Source organism: Choloepus didactylus, chromosome 1, assembly GCF_015220235.1.
Source record: "Choloepus didactylus isolate mChoDid1 chromosome 1, mChoDid1.pri, whole genome shotgun sequence".
NCBI lineage: Eukaryota > Metazoa > Chordata > Mammalia > Pilosa > Megalonychidae > Choloepus > Choloepus didactylus.
In genome coordinates, this window is record NC_051307.1 from 76,849,519 (window position 1) to 76,870,846 (window position 21,328).

The 21,328-nt window shown below is 38.1% G+C and overlaps 1 protein-coding gene across 7 annotated transcripts in view; it reads left to right on the forward strand.

The window, feature by feature from the left end:
• The window catches only part of CD96 (CD96 molecule), a 111,068-nt gene that overhangs the window by 16,665 nt on the left and 73,075 nt on the right, over positions 1 to 21,328 (forward strand). For all 7 annotated transcript variants that reach the window (XM_037835208.1, XM_037835213.1, XM_037835223.1 and 4 more), the window contains exons 3-4: positions 2,161 to 2,285; positions 18,845 to 19,052. In XM_037835208.1, the coding sequence (XP_037691136.1) occupies positions 2,161 to 2,285; positions 18,845 to 19,052 (333 nt within the window). The remainder of the gene's footprint in view (positions 1 to 2,160; positions 2,286 to 18,844; positions 19,053 to 21,328) is intronic.

Consider the following 21,328-nt stretch of genomic DNA (forward strand, 5'->3'; position numbering starts at 1 on the left):
GATATATAGCTCAACAAGCAGTTTTATAGGTAATTTCAAAAAATTGTTATGGGTTACATTTCCACAGTTTCAATTCTTACCTTATTATGCAAAATAGGGCATATACAGAAAGGTGAAGACCTTCAAGGCACAATTCAGTGAGTAGTTATAAAGCAAATTTCAAAAGTTGTTATAGGTTACAGTTTCACCATGTCGTTTACCTCCTTCCGGCTATTCCAACACCCCAGCATTCAAAAAACATATATGTATTTATATAAAGTTTCAGTATTCATAGACCTTTGTTAAATCTTACCTTGTTTGTTACTACCCCTTCCTGTCACTTATCTTTTTCTCCTTCTTCAGGTGTGTCTAGGCAGTGAGCACCCTAAGTTGTTCATACTGAAAGGAGGTGTCAACAGTATGGGGAAGGGGGCTCCATCTGATTGCTGTTCTTAAAGAGGCTGTTGCCTCTGGGTTTTAGGACTTGTCTGGCATATGAACGCTCTGGAGGACGTAAGTTTCTGAAAGATAAAACTTAGCGAGTGAATCTTTTATAGCATCTCAGGAAGGGACCTAGGTATTTAGGGTCTACTTTTGGTAAGAGCATGGTGTACTGTGACCATTTGGGATGCCTATCTGGAGCTTGAATGAGAGAAACCTCCATGATAGCCTCTCGACTCTACTTGGGATCTCTTAGCCACTGTGACTTCAGCTTGTTACCTTTCTTTTTTCCCCTTTTGGTCAAGTAGGCATTTTCAATCCCTCACTGCCAGGGCTAGGCTTATTCCTGGGAGTCATGTACCACATTATTTCCAGAGAGATTCATTCCCCTAGGAGTCATGTCTCTCATCAGGGGGAGGCTAATGAATTTATTTGCCAAGTTGGGCTTAGAGAGAGAAAGGCTACATCTGAGCAGCAAAAGAGGTTCCCTGGAGGTGCCCCTTAGGCATAATTATAGGAGGGCTCAACCTCCCATTTACAACCCTAAGTTTCATAAGAGCAAACCTCAAGTCGAGGGCTTGATTTATTAAGCAGTGGGTTCCTAATTTCACTTAATATGTATTCTATCCCAAGATAAAAAAAACAGTCAGTTTCTTAGATTATCTTCACTTGTACAATCATAACTGATACAGATGACAGATTGGAATATAATAAAGGTCTCAAGGCTAAATATATTTCTAAACTGAGAGATAGTTCCCATTTTTAAAAAGTGTACTCTTGGCAGCAATGAGAGTGTTCATACTCCTTAATCCATTAATTATACTTCTGGGAATTTATCTTAAGTAGCTGAGTGATTAGAAAAAAGCTACTGGTATAAGGCTAACCCTTGCCATGTAGCATGAAATAATTTAAGATGAAGTAAAAACCCAAACTGAAAGATCATAATGATTCAGTTCTGGAAATGGCTAAATAAATGATGATGGGCCCATATGGTGGGATGACAAAAGCCTCTTAAAATGTCAACCACAGATTATTTAAGAATCATGCAAAAACATTTTAAAGTTAAATTACAGATGACCTTTGTTAGTAAATAGGATTGCCAAGTATGAGAATACATGCTTAAATGCAAGATTTGCACAGGTATAGATATTATAGAAAAAAGAAGATAAGATCTTTAATGTAAAACGATGATGATGTTTTTCATTTATAGATCATCCTTTGATGTTATTATAGTTTAATCACAAATATATGTGTGTATAACTTTACCAAAGGAGATACTATAAAAATATTTATCTCATATTACCTTAAAAGGAAAATAATTCATTGACAATGCTTCCTCCAAGTTTGCTTATATATTTTCCTGCATCATTCTTTCTCTGGAGAAATGTTTTTAAGCTCTAAAAAGACAATTACAGTCTAGGTTAGAAAGTCTTATACTCTATCTTTACCTGAAGAATAAAGCATAATTTAGCATGAAAGCAGAGGCACATGCCAAATTTTGACTTGAGTTTTGTTAGGGTGGTTTCCCTGTAATTTTTCAGTCATAAGCAACTCTCTGCTTCTCAGTGGTTCAGTTTTGCCATCTACAAAATGAGGACTATCATTAGGTTTTGCTACTTTACTTCATAGATATGTCCTGAGGATAGAGGAGCCTATATACTAAAACTGTTCTTGTTTCTCAGATGAGAAGCACTTTAAAAACCAAAGTTCCTTGTTTTTTCTACCTATCCTTTGTTGCAGTTATACAGGATGAGTGGAGAACCAACCAGACAATAGAAGTAGAGATAAATCGGACTCTGGAAATACCATGCTTTCAAAACATCTCCTTAGAAATTTCTTCTGAGTTCACCTTTGCATGGTTGGTGGTAAGTGTTGCCCTTTTCAGTGAATAACTGCAATGATCTTTAAATATTAATGAAGCAATAAATGAGTAACAAATAATAATAGGCAAGGAAGCACACTGGATGAGAGGCAGGCATTCAGTGGGAGGTTCAAGGAAAGTCAGGCGAAGGAGAGGGCACTAGATTCCTTCTAGCTCAGCAAGCCTTGGAGTCTATGAATGCAGTCAATTAACTTAGAAATCAAGTCTTAAAGGTTAGTTTCTATTTCAAGCCATATACCAAAGCGCTACAAAGAGAGCGGCATGTGATGGTGCACTACAAAGAAAGCAGTGTCCAGCAGAAGCCCCCACTCACAAGTATTTGTTTTACAAACAACATACTCAGAGGGGTAGATCCCCTTTTCCCAGCATCTTTATTACTGCCATCCTGTGAAATACAAAATATTGCATTAGATCAGGAAACACAAATGCTTATAAAAGACAGGTAGAAAATGTACACAAGAGACACAAGACCTGTCTAAGAAACAACTACTGCTCAGCTGTTGTCTGTCATTGCCACAGGGGTCTACAAGCCTATAGTTGCTATATTTTCTGACTTTTCCAAAAATATATATATATATATAAAGCCAGAAATCTGGGTTTTCATGAGAAATTTTATTTAAAACAATGTGCAGAGGGAAAATAAGCACTGTTTTATTATTTCGATGTAACAATTTACTAGTGCACCTTATAATACTAATATTTTTAAAATTATTAATTAAGAAAGAAATTTCATTGATTATTCACTTATATGGTTATGGTTGGTTAACTCTTTTATGTTAGTTGTTGTAAAGATGGCTTACATCCATCTTCTCACAAAGCAACTGTGACACAGCTGCTATATTCTAATTTTTGATCAGTTGCTTATGTGCTGTGTGATGACTAAATTCTCTTACTATTTTTTCTCTTGAAGTATTACAAAACTTTCATCCATACACCTCCATAATTTAATCTGACTTGCCTTTAATATGAATATATCACTTGCCTACCTTTGTTGTTGTCTTCCTTTGTCTGCTTTTGACATTTTGTCATTAGGCTGCAACATTATTCTGCATAAGTGTGTCATTTTATTTTAAAGTCTAAATTTAATTTTTTTTTCATTTTTATTGAGATTGTTCAGATACCATACAATTATCCAAAGATCCAAAGTGTACAATCACTTGCCCCTGTTACCCTCATACAGCTGTGCTTCCATCACCACACTTAATTTTTGTTCAATTTTTAGAAACTTTTCATTACTCCAGACAAGAAATAAAGTGAAAGATGAAAAAAGAAAAAAAGAAAAGGAAACTCTAATCCTCCCCTATCCCTAACCAACCCCCCTCAATTGTTGACTCATAGTATTGGTATAGTACATTTGTTGCTGTTTATGAAAAAATGTTGAAATACTACTAACTGTAGTATATAGTTTGTAACAGGTATATAGTTCTTCCCTATATGCCCCTCTATTATCAACCTCTAATTGTATTGTCATACATTTGTTCTGGTTCATGAAGTGATTTCTAGTATTTGTACAGTTGATCATGGACATTGCCCACCATAGGATTCAGTTTTATACATTCCCATCTTTTGACCTCCAACTTTCCTTCTGGTGACATATATGACTCTGAGCTTCCCCTTTCCACCTCATTCACACACGATTTGGTGCTGTTAGTTATTCTCACATCTTGCTACCAATACCCCTGTTCATTTCCAAACATTTAGGTTCACCCTAATTGAACATTCTGCTCATACTAAGCAACCACTCTCCATTCTTAAGCCTCGTCCTGTATCTTGGTACCTTATATTTCATGTCTATGAGTTTACATATTATAATTAGTTCCTATCAGTGAGACCCTGCAATAATTGTCCTTATGTGTCTGGCTTATTTCACTCAGTATATTGCCCTCGAGGTTTTGTTGTCAACCCATTTTTTTTTTTTTTTAATATGGTTTTGTTCACTCACCATACATTCCATCCTAAGTAAATAATCGATGGTTCTCTGTATGGTCATATATTTATGTGTTCACCACCACCTTCACCACTATCTATATAAGGGCATCTACATTTCTTCCACATTCTTCCACAAGGCAGGAGGGAGAGTCAAAGAAGGCAGAGAGGCAAAAGAAAGAGGAAAAAAAAATGATAGCTCGGAAGTAGCAAAAGGAAAAATAACCTTAAATCAAAGTAGAATAAAGAATCAGACAATACCACCAATGTCAAGTGTCTAACATGCCTCCCCTATCCCCCCCTCTTATCTGCATTTACCTTGGTATATCACCTTTGTTACATTAAAGGAAGCATAATACAATGATTCTATTAGTTACAGTCTCTAGTTTATGCTGATTGCATCCCTCCCCCAATGCCTCCCCATTTTTAACACCTTGCAAGGTTGACATTTGCTTGTTCTCCCTCGTAAAAGAACACATTTGTACATTTTATCACAATTGTCGAATACTCTAGATTTCACCAAATTACACGGTCCCAGTCTTTATCTTTCCTCCTTTCTTGTGGTGTCTCACATGCATCCCACCTTCCTCTCTCAACCGTATTCATAGTTATCTTTGTTCAGTGTACTTACATTGTTGTGCTACCATCTCCCAAAATTGTGTTCCAAACCACGCACTCCTGTCTTCTGTCACTCTTTAGTGCTCCCTTCAGTATTTCCTGTAGGGCGGGTGTCTTGTTCACAAAGTCTCTCATTGTCTGTTTGTCAGAAAATATTTTGAGCTCTCCCTCATATTTGAAGGACAGCTTTGCTGGATATAGGATTCTTGGTTGGCGGTTTTTCTCTTTCAGTATCTTAAATATATCACACCACTTCTCACCTCCATGGATTCTGCTGAGAGATCCGCACATAGTCTTATTAAGCTTCCTTTGTATGTAGTGGATCACTTTTCTCTTGCTGCTTTCAGGATTCTCTCTTTGTCTTTGACATTTGATAATCTGATTATTAAGTGTCTTGGCGTAGGCCTATTCAGATCTCTCCTGTTTGGAGTATGCTGTGCTTCTTGGATCTGTAATTTTATGTCTTTCATAAGAGATAGGAAATTTTCATTAATTATTTCCTCTATTATTGCTTCTTCCCCTTTTCCCTTCTCTTCTCCTTCTGGGACACCAATGATATGTACATTATTGTACTTTGTTTCATCCTTGAGTTCCCGGAGACATTGCTCATATTTTTTCATTCTTTTCTCCATCTGCTCCTTTGCGTGTAGGCTTTCAGGTGTTTTGTTCTCCAATTCCTGAGTGTTTTCTTCTGCCTCTTGAGATCTGCTGTTGTATGTTTCCACTGTGTCTTTCATCTCTTGTGTTGTGCCTTTCATTTCCATAGATTCTGCTAGTTGTTTTTTTGAACTTTCGATTTCTGCCGTATACATGCCCAGTGTTTCCTTTACAGCCTCTATCTCTTTTGCAATATCTTCTCTAAACTTTTTGAATTGATTTAGCATTAGTTGTTTACATTCCTGTATCTCAGTTGAAGTGTACATTTGTTCCTTTGACTGGGCCATAGCTTTGTTTTTGTTAGTGTAGGTTGTAATTTCCTGTTGTCTAGGCATTGTTTCCTTGGTTATCCAAATCAGGTTTTCCCAGACCAGAACAGGGTCAGGTCCCAGAGGGAAGAAATATTCCTGAGGGTGTGTCTTAGAAAATTGCTCCACCCTTTGATGCCTCAGGTCACTGTGCTTTTCTGCCCAGCAGGTGATGCCTGTTAGCCTATAATTCTTGACTGGTGTGAGGAGGTATGGCCGTGTTCCCTCAGGCTCTGGGGTCTGGTTCTGAATGGAAAGGGCCCCACCCCTTTCCTCCTAGAGAAGACAGAGCTCCCAGGTGGAGGTCATTAGCATTTCAGTGGTCTCTCTCTCTGCTTGTGCTGTCTCTACCCTTCCCTGAGTCACAGCCCTGGAAACTGAAAATGACTGGGGCTTTCTCCACTGAGCTGAAAAAGAAACAGATAGTCCCCTTCAGACCCAGTCCAAGGCGACCCTCCGGCTCTCCAAGGTCAGTCATCACCCAAAGCCTCTGTCTGTTTTTTGGGGATTCGTACCTGTAGTGAGCAGTTCACACTCGCTACTTAAAACCCCAGTTGGAGCTCAGCTGAGCTATATTCGCTTGATAGGAGAGAGCTTCTCTCTGGCACCACGAGGCTTTGCAGCTCAGGCTATGGGGGAGGGGGTCTCGCGACTTGGATCCGCAGGTTTTACTTAACAGATTTTATGCTGTGTTCTTGGGCATTCATCCCAATTCAGGTTGGTGTATGATGAGTGGATGGTCTCGTTTGTCCCCCTGCAGTTATTCTGGATTATTTACTAGTTGTTTCTGGTTTTTTGTAGTTGTTCCAGGGGGACTACTTAGCTTCCACTCCTCTCTATGCCACCATCTTGCCCAACCACAATGTTTCTTCTAAATTTAATTTTAAAAACTAAAATCTCTGTGTTTTGATGTATCTTTCAAATGGGAATTATCATAGATTTTTTCCATTGCTGGTAAACAACATCAACATGAGTATAATAGTGGATATGAGACAAATGTGTCATTTTAATCTTGAGGCAAGCCAACAGAGTGGCAGCCAGGTATTACCAACTTAATAAATATTATTAAATCAGGTGATAACATGAGGGTAACACAATTATAAAGACAATCATAAAAACAAGTTAGAGAATCACGTATCAGGGTGTTCATTTACATGATTTACAATATGGTCATATTGATTTTTTAGATTGTCATCAAAAAATTTTTAAAAATTTAAAAACAATATTTAAAAATTCTTATAAAACTCATGAATCTCCATGAATGTAGCAACTGATACAGTTTGAAAAATACTGTGTTCACGTGATTAATCATTCATATTGTTACCTACATTTTTTGTGGATCCTTTTGGAAACTAGACCCTACATATAAAAATACTTCTCTAGGGACATCCCAAATCTAAAATAAATAACTGACTTGCAAGTACGCCCTAAAATATAACATACTATATGAATTTCTCACTATTTAGATATGTTTTGGATAGTCAGTAGGATGAAAATTAAAAAAAAAATAATTCTAAAATAACTTCCTTAAACTGTTCTAAAATCTATAATGTCTTTATCATGTGTCACAAAGCATTTTTTGTTTTTGGCTTTTGGTTTCTGAGATGATTAAGACTTTCTGGTCATTATGTTTATCATTAGTATGGGTCAATTGTTCCTAACAAACATGATACAATACGGCTTTTAGGAAAAGATTTAAAAATGCAGATGAGCTCAGGAAGGGAGAAATATGCTATACTAAACATTACAGTAACAGAAACGCTCTGTTTATGCTTGGCTTACATTATCAATATTTTCCACTGAAAGGGCCAAACTCTGCTGTCCTAATTATCACAAATTTACTGTCAATGGGAATCAGTTTCAATAAAGCTTTATTGTAGAGATTTTTTACTAGCCAGTAAGTTGATCTGTAGGATTCTTATCATACCTTGTGGCTGTGTGATATGTTTTCCAAGCAAATGTAAAGCCTCTGTGAGCCTGTGTCCTTCGTATGACTCAGAGATTCTCCAGGGCGAGAAGTTGCATCACTCACTTCAAAAATCCCTAGCACCCAGCATGGTGCCTAGGACAACAGGTACTTAATAAATACTTGATAAATAATTGCATGATTTGTTTGTCTCCATTGCCTTTCTCCATGGTCCTACTCATTGTCCTCATATTAAATTGATGCTCATTTAGTTCATGCTGACTGATTGGTTAATGAGTGGCATCTCATCAAGTATGGATGACTAGAGAGCTGATGGAGCTTTCTTCATCTAGAACTTTTCTTCAAATAAACGAGGAAGCCTGTACAGCCATTATCTGTGGACCCTGCTGAGACTTTTAAGATAAATGAGGGGCAGAAGGAGTACACATAAGGTCACACACAGAGAAGATGAGTGCTAAACTCCTACTAAAACTCAAATCATGCTGTCACTTTAAAGAAATCCACCACAATACAGACAACTTGGGGAATCTTTTTGAAAGAACCCTCTCTTCAAAGGAAGTATTGTGTTGGCAAATGTGATGATTAAATTACCATTGCTCATTCTGTTTTTAAATGTCAAAAATCTATTTGCTCCACTGATTTACATCTGTGCCCCACACTGTTGATAGCTGTGGAATTCAGCCATTCTCATATGAAACCATCAAATCTCTTTCTACTTGGAAATGAACTGCAGCTCTTTGTGTGATGACAGTCCTTAATTTCTTGTTCAACTAACAATAATAATCATAGTGATAATGATAAGCCAATTGTTCCTACAAACATGATCTGATGTGGCTTTTAGAAAAAGTTTAAAAAGTGGAGATGCTGAAGATGAGCTCAGGAGGGCAGAAACCTACTAGGCTGAATCAGGAATCCTGAGAAACTGCAAAGGCCTCCCCACCCCAAGTGTTTCTTTAAACCCTGGAAACAATTTTACAAAGTAAAATTATCTAAGGCACTGGAAAACAAAAACCATGTCTTCCTGTATGTGAAATTTTATAAATTCTAATTAATTATGTTATGCTCCTCATGGAAAAGGTTATTATTAATACTCTTTTACCATCAACAAAATGATTATTTACTACGTATACCTGATTTCATGCTACGCCTATGGTGAGCATGTGGAGTGGATCCTTTGCACTTTGGGGAGATACATTCCAGGATTGTGACTACACTGAAGTAGACAAGCATCAGTTGCAAATCAACAATATGTCTAATACTGAGCTGGTTAAAGAAGTAACTAAGTAAATGAAAAGTGTTAACACCTCAGTATAAGCTAAGTAAATGTTGGGGTGATGTGTGAGAAATCAAGAATATGCATGTTTATATGGCATGCAATATTTTTCCCATTTTATGTCCTGGGACACAAGTATACAGTCATCAGGGAAATTTTGCAGGCTTATTCTGGGAGCCTCTAAATACTCTCTAATATTCTGTTTTCATTCCAAATGATCATCATGATTTCCCACGGTATAAATTTCAATTCAATCCAATAAACATGTGTGAATCTGTTCTGAATGCTATGCCCTGCAGGGTACAAATGTACATTGGAGATGTTTCCTGCTGTGAAATACACCTTTAACAAAAATGTAAAAACTGGCAGCATATGAGGAAAATAGCTTTCATTCTGACTGGATGGACCTGAAAAAACTTCTTGGAAAAGGTTATTTTTGAGCTGGATAATTAAGGAACAGTTGAAATACAAACCACAGACATATAATACACCAAGACCTTGTGTCATAGTCTCCTGGCTGCTAAAACAAATACCATACAATAGCTTGGCTTAAATAATGGGAATTTATTGGCTCACAGTTTTGAGGCTAGGTGAAGTCCAAAATCATATGTCAGTAAGGAAATGCTTTCTCCCCAAAGACTGTGGCACTCGGGCTGGCTGACGGTGATCCTTGGTCTTTGGTTTTTCTGTCACATGGCTATGTACATGGCAATGATTTCTCCTTTCTGCTCTGTATTCCATCAACTCCTGGCTTCTTCCCAGGGCTTTCTCTGTGTGCCTGAATTTCATTCTGTTTATAAAGGACTCCAGTAATCCCAATTAAATCCCAACCTCATTCAGTTGGGCCACACCTTAACTGAAGTAGCATCTTCAAGAGATCCTATTTACAATGCGGACCAAAACCAAGAATATGTAAAAACTGGGGTACACAATTCAATCCACCACACCCTGGGGCCTGTGTATACACATGGGAATGGGGGAGCTTTTGAGGGAATGTTTCTTCCCATAGTCAGTGTATAAAAAAATCTAAGATTTCTCTCTTTAAAATATTCAAGAGAAGGAAAGGAATATTTCAGATTTAATCAGTTCAATATTAGTGATAATGGCACATGAAACTTAGATGCTTATGTTTCTTTAATTTTTTATCTATAAATGTATCTTTTCAATATACTCTTCTTAAATATTTGGGCTATTTTATATTTTTAAAAGTAGCAAAATGCTAGTATAAACAGTGTTGGTTTCCCATGCTTGTAGACAGTTAAGATTCTACCCTAATTGTTTTCATCACAATTGTAAATAAAGCACCAGCTAAACTACAAAGTGTTGACAACCAAGAGTGACGATTGGAAAAATATTGCTTTGGTGCTCTTAACAATGGATGTGGTTAGCTTTGTAAACAGCATGCTTTGAAAGCACTGACTGGATGGAGAAAAAGTGGAGGAAATGTGAAGATAGGAAGCAGTTTGGAGATAAAGTAGCAATCAATACAGTTAACAGCATTTATTGAATGAGTTTCCTACGCTCACAACTGGAAGATTTAGAAAAAAAAAAATGAGCAAAGTAAATCCAATGTTACAATTTATTGTGCATTTTTATAATTGTACTATTAATTAAAATCCATGTTTAATTTAGAGTTCACTGTTTGTGTAGTGTAGTTCCATGGATTTTTTTAAACTTTATTCTGTTACCATATATACAATCTAACATTTCTCCTTTTAATCATATTCAGATACATATTTCAGTGCTGTTAATTGCATTCACAATGTTGTGCTAACATCATCACTGTCCATTACCAAAACTATTCCATCATTCCAAATAGGAACCTTGTACATTTTAAGCCTTAACTTCCCATTTCCTATCCCTACCCCTTTCCCTGGTAACCTATTTGCTAGATGCTGATTCTATAAGTTGGCTTATTCTAATTGTTTCAAAACAGTGAGATCATGTAATATTTGTCCTTTCATGTCTGGCATATCTCACTCAACTGACGTCTTCAAGGTTCATCCACGTTGTTGCATGTATTAGAACTTCATTCCTTTTTATAGCTGAATAATAGTCCATTGTATGGATACACCACATTATGTCCATCCTTTCCTCAGTTGATGGACACTTGAGTTGCTTCCATCTTTTGGCAATTGTGAGTAATGCTACTCTGACCTCAGTGTGCAAATATCTGTTTGAGTCCCTGCTTTCAATTCTTTTGGGTATATAGTAGGATTGCTGGGTCTTATGGTAGGTCTCTACTTAGCTTTCTGAGGAACTGCCAAACTCTTCCACAGTGGCACCATCATTTTACATTGCCATCAGCAGGGAATCAGTGCTCCTGTTTCTCCACATCTTCTCTGACATTTGTTATTAGTTTTTTAATACTAGTCATTCTAATGGGTGTGAAATGGCATCTCATTATGGTTTTGATTTGCATTTCCCTGATAGCTAGTGATGTTTTGCATCTTTTTATATGCTATCTGGCCATTTGTATATCTTCTTTGGAGAGATGTTTGATCAAGTCTTTTGACAAATTTTTAATTGGGTTGTTTGTCTTTTCATTGTTAAGTTGAAGTATTTCTTCACATATTCTGGATATTAATCCTTTATTGGATATGTGGTTTCCAAATATTTTCTCCCATTATGTAGGTTGTTTTACTTTCATGATAAAGTCCTTTGAGGAACAAAAGTTTTTAATTTTGATGAGGTCCCATTTATCTCTTTTATTACTTGTGCTTTGGGTGTAAAGTGTAAAAAATCGTTGCCTAACACGAGTTCCTGAAAATGCTTCCCTGAGTTTTCTTCTAGGAATTTGATAGTTCTAGCTATTATATTTAGGTCTTTGATCCATTTTGAGTTGATTTTGGATATGATGTGAGATAGAGGTCCTCTTTGTTTTTGTTTTTTTTTTTTTTTTTTTGCAAATGGAGATCTAGTTTTCCTAGTACCAATTGTTGAAGAAACTATTCTTTCCCAGTTGAGTTCTTTGTCACACTGTAAAAAAAATCAGTTGGCCATAAATGTAAGGATTGATTTCTGAGCTCTCAATTAGATTCCATTGGTCTAGATGTCTGTCCTTGTGCCAGTACCATGCTTTTTGATTACTGTGGCTTTACAATAAGTTAGAAGATCAGGAAATGTGAGTCCTCCAATTTCATTCTTCTTTTTTAAGATGGGTGTAGTTATCAGGGCCCCTTACCCTTCCATCTTGCTTTTCTGTTTCTGCAAAGAAAGTTGTTGGAATTTTGATAGGGATTGCATTGTAGCTATGAATTACTTTGCATAGTGTTGATATCTTAATAATATTTAGTCTAATCCATGAAAATGGAACGTTATTCCATTTATTTAGGTCTTCTTTAATTTCTTTTAGCAATGTTTTGTAGTTTTCTATGTATTAGTCCTTTACATCCTTGGTTAGATTTATTTCTAGATATTTAATTCTTTTAGTTGCTATTGTGAATGGAATTTTTTTCTTGATTTCTTCTTCTGATTGTTCATTGTTTGTGTACTGATTTGGGGGTGTATCTGGTACCCCACCACTTTGCTGAGTTCATTTATTCGCTCTAGGAGCTTTGTTGTGTGTGTGTGTGTGTGTTTTCAGGATTTTCTATACTTAGAATCCTATCATCTTCAAATAGGGAAAGTTTTACTTCTTCCTTTTCAATTTGGATGTATTTTATTTCTTTTTCTGACTTAATTGCTCTGGCAGGAACCTCTAGTACAATGTTGAATACCAGTGGTGAGAGTAGGCATCATCTTCCTGTTGCAGATCTCAGAGGAAATGCTTTGTCTTTCACCATTAAGTAAGATGTCGGCTGTTAATTTTTCATGTGTGCTCTTTATCGTGTGGGGAAGTTTCCTAACGGTCTAAGTGTTTTTATCAAGAAAGGATGCTATATTTTGTCAAATGTCTTTTTGGTATCAATTGAGATGATCATGTGGCTTTTTCTCTTCATTCTGTTGATGTGGTATAGTATATTAATTGATTTTCTTTTGTTGAACCAACCTTGCATATCAAGGAAAAATTCCTCTTGATCATGGTGTGTGTTTCTTTTATTATGCTGTTGGGTTTTATTTGCTAGTATTTCATTGAGGATTTTTGCATCTCTATTCATAAGAGATATTGATCTGTAGTTTTCTTTTCTTGCGGTATCTTTATTCAGCTTTGTTATAAGGGTAATGTTGGCCTTGCAGAATGAGTTAGGGAGTGTTCCCTCCCTTCAATTTTTTGGAAGAGTTTGAGTGGAATTGGAGTTAAGTCTTTGGGGAATGTTTGGTAGAATTCCCCTGTGAGTCACCTGTCCTGGGCTTTTCTTTGTTGGAAGGCGTTTCATTACTGATTCAATCGCTTCACTAGTAATTGACTTATTAAAATCATCTAATTCTTCTTGAATCAATGTAGGTAATTTGTGTGTTTCTAAGAATTTGTCCATTTCATCTAGGTTATGTAATTTACTGGCATGCAATTGCTCATAGTGTCCTCTTATAGTCCTTTTATTTCCTCAGAGTCAGTAGCAATGTCCCTCTTTTCATTTCTGATTTTTGTTAGTTGTATCCTCTCTCTTTTTTCCTTTGTCAGTCTCACTAAAGATTTGTCAATTTTATTGAACTATTCAAAGAACCAACTTTTGGTTTTGCTGAGCCTCTCTATCTTTGTTTTTCTTTCTATTTCATTTATCTCCACTCTAGTCTTTGTTGTATTTGGATTTAGTATGCTCTTCTCTTTCTACTTCTTCCAGTTTTGAGGTTAGGTCTGTGATTTGAAGTCTTTCTTCTTTTTCAGTGTAAATATTTAGAGCCATAAATTTCCCTCCCAGCACTGCCTTCTCTATATCCCATAAGTTTTGGTATGTTGTATTTTCATTTTCATTCACCTGAAGATATTCCCTAATTTTGCTTCTGATTTCCTCTTAGCCCATTGATTGCTTAAGAGTTTGTTGTTTAATTTCCACATATTTGTGAATTTTCCCTTTTTCCCTCTGTTATTGATTTCTAGTTTCATTCTGTTGTGGTTGGAGAATATACATTTTATGATTTCAATATTTTTGAATTTGTTGAGACTTGTTTTTCAATATTTTTTAATTTGTTGAGACTCACATAAGGTGTAGATTGGCGAGCTTAATGGTGTTCCATAGCTGTCTTAGGCTATTTTCCTTTTAATATTTCTTTTTTCTTTCTGTTCCTCAGCCTGACTCATTTCAACTATCTTGACTTCAAGTTCACTGATTCTTTCTTCTGCCAGCTCCATGCTGCTCTTGAAACCTTCCTGGGCATTTTTTCACTGCAGTTATTATGGTCTTCAACTTCAGTAGTTCTGTTTGGTTCCTTTTTAAAATTTTTATCTTTTTACTAAGACTCTCATATTGTTTGTTCAATGTTTTCCTGATGTCTTTTAATTCTTTCTCTGTACTTTCCTTCATCTTCTTGAGCATTTTTAAGATCTTTTTTGAAGGGCTTTGTTCAGTGTGTCCACATTCTCATCTTCTTCATTTGTGTTTTCTGTATTTTTATCCTCTTCCTTTGGATGGGCCATGATTTCCTATCTTTTTATTTGGCTTACACTCTTTTTGCACACTGTACATTTAAACATTTTAAAATGTTAACTCTGGGATTTATTCCCTGGAAGTCTGCTTCTTGGTTTTGTAACCAGCAGGAGATAAGACAGAGCTTTTCTTGAGTTTCAGCCCTCCTATCAGAAAGGAGTGCCCCAAGATGAATGCAGTTTATAGGATTTTCTCTGTGTTTCTGGGCCCGTCTTGTTCTTGGCTTTTGCTTGTTAGTTGTTTTGGATTTCCCCTATTTACAGAGGTTTGGTTATCCTCTCTGTTTCCCAGGACACAGACCTCCCTCTCCTGGGTACCTGATGCCCACTGGCCTTTGTCCCAGATTGGCTGCCTCTATAGATTTTACATTCCTTTCATTGTCTCATGCCACTTTTGCCTGGAGGGAAAATTCTGGGAGGAGGAGCACCCAGGAGAGAACTTTCCCAAGTCATCCTTTCCCAGCCAATACAGGGCCATAGACCCACTAAGGTGATGCTGACTGGCTCCAAAGACCCCTGGGAAGGGGTTCAGGAAAGGCTTCAAAAGCTTTTCTGATGGCTCTCTGAAGCTGGGCTTTCCTGGCCTGCCCAGCAAATGCAGCCCTTCAGCTACCTGTCCCCCTCAGCCTTGAGGTAGTGCTGTGCCTTTAAATCTCCACGGCTCCACCTCTGTCCAGGGAGGGTTGAAACAATGGCTGCTGCTGTCTTTGTCAGAGTGGGATTGAAACAATAGCTGCCCTCAGAGCTGGGATCCAAGGATACAAAATCGCTAATCAAAAGCCATCATCCACAATTGGTAGTACCCACCCCTGTTCTTGAGGAGAGGATTTTTTTTTTTTTTTTTTTTTTTTCCCTTTCTGTCTGCAGCAGCTAGATAGGGTCTGGACCCACAGCAGCCTGGTGTGAGAGTGAGGGATGGGTGCCAGAAGCCTCCTGCAGAGAGAGCGAGCAATTTACAGCACTTTACCATAATTTATCTGCCTCTTCCTCCTTTCCTGGATGCTGCACAGTGTTCTTCTGGCCTCTTGAGTTTCAAAATAGTTGTTTCAGACAGTTCTTGCCTGTTTAATAGCTGTTTTGGTGGAGGACTGGATCCTGGCACTCCCTACTCTGCTGTCTTCCCCATAAGTCTCCATATTTCCTCTTCTTATGGGACAGTAGTCATATTGGATAAGGGCACACCTTACTCCAGTATGACCTTATATTAACTTGCCAAATTCCATCTATAGCAACACTATTTCCAAATAAAGTCACATTCTGAGGTAGAGCGGGGGTGCCAGTTTGTATATTTATGTCCCCCAGAAAAAGCCATATTCTTTAATGCATTCTTGTGGGGGCAGACATATATTAGTGTGGATTGTGTTGGAACCTATTGGTTCAGTGTCTTTGGAGATGTGACCCACCCAACTGTAGGTGATAACTCTGATTGGATAATTTCCATGGAGGTGTGACCCCACCCATTCAGCACGTGGGCCATGTTTAGTTTACTGGAGCACTATATAAGCTCAGACAGAAGGAGCTCATAACTAGCTGGAGCTGAGACAGACATTTTGAAGACAGCTGTTGGAAGCTGATGCAGACATTGTGGAGACCGCCATTTTGAAACACAATCTGGGAGCAAGCAGATGCCAGCCACATGCCTTCCCAGCTAACAGAGGTTTACCAGATGCCAATGGCCTTTCTCCGGTGATAGTACCCTTTGTTGACGGACACTTTATGGCCTTAGACTGTAACTATGTAACCAAATAAACCTCCTTTTATAAAAGCCAATCCATTTCTGGTGCATTCTGGCAGCATTAGCAAACTAGAATAAGGGGATTAAGACTTCAACATATCTTTTGGAGAACATAATATAACCCATAACACCACCCAATACTTAGAGCTCCTTTTGACATCCCTGTCTTAGGAATACAAACTTCCTGCCTTTAATTTTCCAATACCCTTCTTCTTCAGAAAGACAGCATAGACTATTAGGTGCTTCCTTGCAAGGGTATAAATGTGTGTACATTGATTGCTTCAGGAGTAAGACCTTATCGGGATAAGGAATCTTTACAGGGAATAATTGCTGTACTTCCTGTGTGTAAAGCTGATACAAGTTCTAGCTATATTTAGCTAAGGACTCGTGTCTTACATAAGAGTTTCTGCTAAGTATATTCTAGACATATCTACACAAACTATTTTAGAAGGCTGCCTTCATTTTTTCACTGTTTCCGCTCCCAACCTGCACTTGAATTCTCCAGCTCACATGGTTTCCATTTATTTCTACAGTGAATGTGTCTGTTTTTTTAAACTAGAGATTCCAAGTCAGGGTCTTGGTTTTCATCGTTTCGTGACTTCTTTCTTCCCCTGTTGAATGCATTCCCTTTTGCCCTTCTCTGTTGGTTCCCTCCATTTCCTCTGACATCTCACTAAGATCCGTCTATCCTTTAGAGTCAGATCAGTCATTCTTAGCCCTGGCTCCCCTGAGGACCTACAAAAATAAATGCCCAGCCCAGGCCTCACCCCAAACCAGTTGAATTAAAATCTCTAGAGGAGGAGCCTGTGCATCAGAATGCTTCCAAATACCCCACCTCGATGGTTGCTAACATGACCACAGACATAGGGGACTGGTGGTTTGATGGGTTGAGCCCTCTACCACAGGATTTACCCTTGGGAAGACTGTTGCTGCAAAGGAGAGGCTAGGCCTCCCTATAATTATGCCTAAGAGCCTCCTCCCAAGTGCCTCTTTGTTGCTCAGATGTGGCCCTCTCTCTCTACCTAAGCCAACTTGAAAGGTGAAATCACTGCCCTCCTCACTACGTGGGATCAGACACCCAAGGGAGTGAATCTCCCTGGCAACGTGGATTATGACTCCCAGGGAGGAATGTAGACCCGGCATCATGGAATGGAGAACATCTTCTTGACCAAAAGGGGGATGTGAAAGGAAATGAAATAAGCTTCAGTGGCAGAGAGATTCCAAAAGGAGCCGAGAGGTCACTCTGGTGGGCACTCTTACGCACAATTTAGACAACCCTTTTTAGGTTCTAAAGAATTGGGGTAGCTGGTGGTAGATACCTGAAACTATCAAACTACAACCCAGAACCCATGAATCTCGAAGACAATTGTATAAAAATGTAGCTTCTGAGGGGTGACAATGGGATTGGGAAAGCCATAAGGACCACACTCCCCTTTGTCTAGTTTATGGATGGATGAGTAGAAAAATAGGGGAAGGAAACAAACAAACAAACAAACAAAGGTACCCAGTGTTCTTTTTTACTTCAATTGCTCTTTTTCACTTTAATTATTATTCTTATTATTTTTGTGTGTGTGCTAATGAAGGTGTCAGGGATTGATTTAGATGATGAATGTACAACTATGTAATGGTACTGTGAACAATCGAATGTATGATTTGTTTTGTATGACTGCATGGTATGTCAATATATCTCAATAAAATGAAGACTTGAAAAAAAAAAAAAAAAGAATGCTTCCAAAGCAGCTGGGATTGAGAATACTGAGTCATACTCAAGGGGTATGAGAAATAAGCCTTCCCCTACCCTAGTTTCCTTCACTATTCCCCTCCTCACTAGGCCCCTACTCAGCACATTTACTGACACAGGGACCTTGAAACTCTGGGTAAGGCAACATAATGAGGGCTTTCCTTCACAGACCCAAGAAAGAATGTGGAATAGAGGAACCAGGTACTCAAATAAACTCTTATCTCCAAAAATGTTAAAATTTGCAGCTTGCTCTTCATGTTCCTTCTCTGAAAGTAACACAAACATAGAAGAAGCAGGACCTTCTCTAGGGTAAGGTAAAGGAGGCAAGAGGTGCCTAGGACATGAAATTTAGGAAGGCGCTCACACTCGGGTGCCAACCCTGCACTTGCAAGACTCCTTAAATTTTGGCTGTTTATACCCTCTTTACCTCCTGACCTAGTCTTGAGTCTAAAGAGAGCTAAAATAAGACCTTTTCTAAAGGGAGGTTGGGAAGAGAGAGTTGCTGTAATCATCCCATTTTGTGAAGATTTATTAAGGAAAACTGATACAGCCCCTTCAACACATCTTAGCATTAAGATTTCAGAATTTCCTAAATGAAGGGGATGAGCAGCCAGTTTCTGTTCATGTTAGGAGAGGATCACAGTGGTTTAAAATTGAAAATCTAATGTAATGATATTTTCTCTAGTAACATACTAATTATCTCTTAAATTCAACTCTTTCCTCCATCATCTTTATTTGATTAGAAATAAATGAATTAATGCTTGTGAAACACCTTGCCCAGAGCTGGCAGAGTTGAGTACTCATTAACTGGTAACTATTTTTCTCACCAGGAGGATAATGGAACTCAAAAAACACTTATTGCCCAAGATCAATCCATCAGAAATTCCACATGGTTTAAAGACAGAGTCATGCTAGGTACAAACTATGGACTCTACCTTTCTCCAATCCAAATCCACGATGATGACCGGAAGTTCTCTTGTCATGCTGTATTCAGGCCTGGTAAAATCTGGACGAGCAGCACCACAGTCAAAGTTTTTGGTAAGGGTTTTAGTTCTCTGTACTCTCTGCCATTCTGGTACCATACTCTCTTCTCAAGAGGAAGTGTCCTGTCATGCTGGAAAGCAACCTTGCAAGGGGTCACCTGGGGTTTTGTTTGACTCAATTCTTGTCATTCTTGTTGAGGGTGGGACAAGGGTAATGGGCTACAGGATAGTAGAATAAAAATCACATGCAGCCCTAGATTGGTCAATTTTGTGGTGACCACTAACTTTTTTACAGCTTTAATGTTTCCTAAGAATACTGGATATTTCTTTAATTATAGCTGCAAAAGTCTAATTGAATGGTTTTAGTTGCTTGCTGGAGCAACAGGGAATAAGGGCAGTGTTGCCCTGAAAGGGGAAGGTAATCAACGAGGCCACCGCAAGCCTGTGCAGGAGGCTCCCCTACCTCACGAAGGCCAGCTGGGGTGAGAGCCTCCCCAGCCCGTCCAACAAAGGAGCATGTGGGGATGGGATGCTAGCCGTCCAACCCTGTATTCTCAGAACTTTCGAACTAAACTGTAACATCCAGTAGCTCAAAACACAAAGAGTCTGAAGGGAAAACAAAATGTGAAAATTCTACTTTGCTCACTGATGCAAGGATATATTAATAACTAGAAGTCCCAGGCTTAAGATATTTTTTTGCTGTTGTGACCAAGAACTGTATTTAAAAAAAAAAAAAAAAAAAAAAAAGGAAGGCATAGAGAAAAGCAATAATGTGGATGAGCAATTAATTGATTTTGAAAATGGGATAAATAGAGAGCTTCACAAAACCTAAGGGCATGGGCTGCTAGAATTTTCCTCAGTTACCTGAATGCAGAATAAGAAGAAAAAAAAATCTATGTTCTTAGAATCTTATTTCATTATTATTGGAGGTCATGCAATTTGGTATTTTGAAGGAAATGTAAACCTTGTACTTCATAAAAATGAGAGTGGTATAGACAAGAACTACTTAAATTCTCTCTTGTTTATGGGTTTCTCATCTCTCTTTTGCTCTTGCTCTGGCTCTTTTTCCTTCCCTCCCTCACTCTTTCCTTCCCTCTCCTCCTCCCTCCATCACTCCACAGGATATGGGCTAGATAATAATCACCCCTGATGATCAAGGTTTTTAAGTAGCCTTTAACAATGTCCTGAAAAGACTTTGAAACAGACTGTTCATGTCATTTATTGTTCATGTCTTTTATCAGTACCATCATTTGTTCACTTACTAGGGTGTAACTGTCAGCACAAATGTGAAAGTGCCTCATCTGTCCTGACTACTGATAAATCAATGAAGGCAGCCCTCCAGGATGTGAAAAGAAGTATCAATGCTAAGTTAGGCAAGCTGTGTCTCACTTGGCCAAAGTTTATCAGTCCATACCTTGATCTAATTTCCTCGTCAACATTTAAACTGTGTCCTGTAACTTTCTGCTACATTAAAAATACCCTCCTCTTGTTCTTGACTGTTTTTCCCTCTGTTCCATGCCATTCTTGTCAACCTATCTGGCTCTGCATCTCTCTGTCTCTCCATTTCTCCTTGCTTCTTCTTTGAGCTATCTTCAGTGGATGCTCAATAATATTAGACTCTGCCTGCTTGTTCATAGGATTAGATTTTCCCTGCTTCTTGGCTTTTTCCTTTTGCAAATGGGCCAGTTAGGTTGTGTTTGGGCAGTCTCATCTGGTCTTCATCTTATTTGTGGGCGTCACATGAGTGTATATTATGGGGTCCCTGGCACAGTCGTAAAGTTCATATCCTATTCAGAACCCAATTTATATCTCTTGGTGATTCTCCATATGACTTAAGACAAAATGAAACATGAAAACCTTGAAATAAATACCCAAATGTATCATAGACCCATTATACAGCCCTAAATCCAGCTTCCTGAACAATGCCTCAGGAACCAGCTGTCCATTCTCTAACACAGGGACCACAGGCCACCCCAGCACCTTCCCTGCTTTCTCTGTCACCCTTACTGGTCCTTTGACTTTGTTTTCCTTGGCAGGAAGTCACCTGTCCATCACAAGTTCTCTCTCCCTGACTACTAAACTCTAAACCTGATTGTCCTCAGCTACCAAATCTGCCTTTTCTCCCCTGCAACTTGTAATTGTTCTTTCTTTCAGTTCCTTCATTTTTCTGGTACTTTTCTGTTCATAGGAAGACAGAAATACTCCTCCTCCCATTAGTTTTGAGGATTGTTTTTAATTTAGGTTCCCTTGAAAGAAAACACTGAGACAAGGATTTGAGTTAAAGTAATTTATTTAGGAAGTAATCATGGAAAATACAAGAAGAGGAATAGA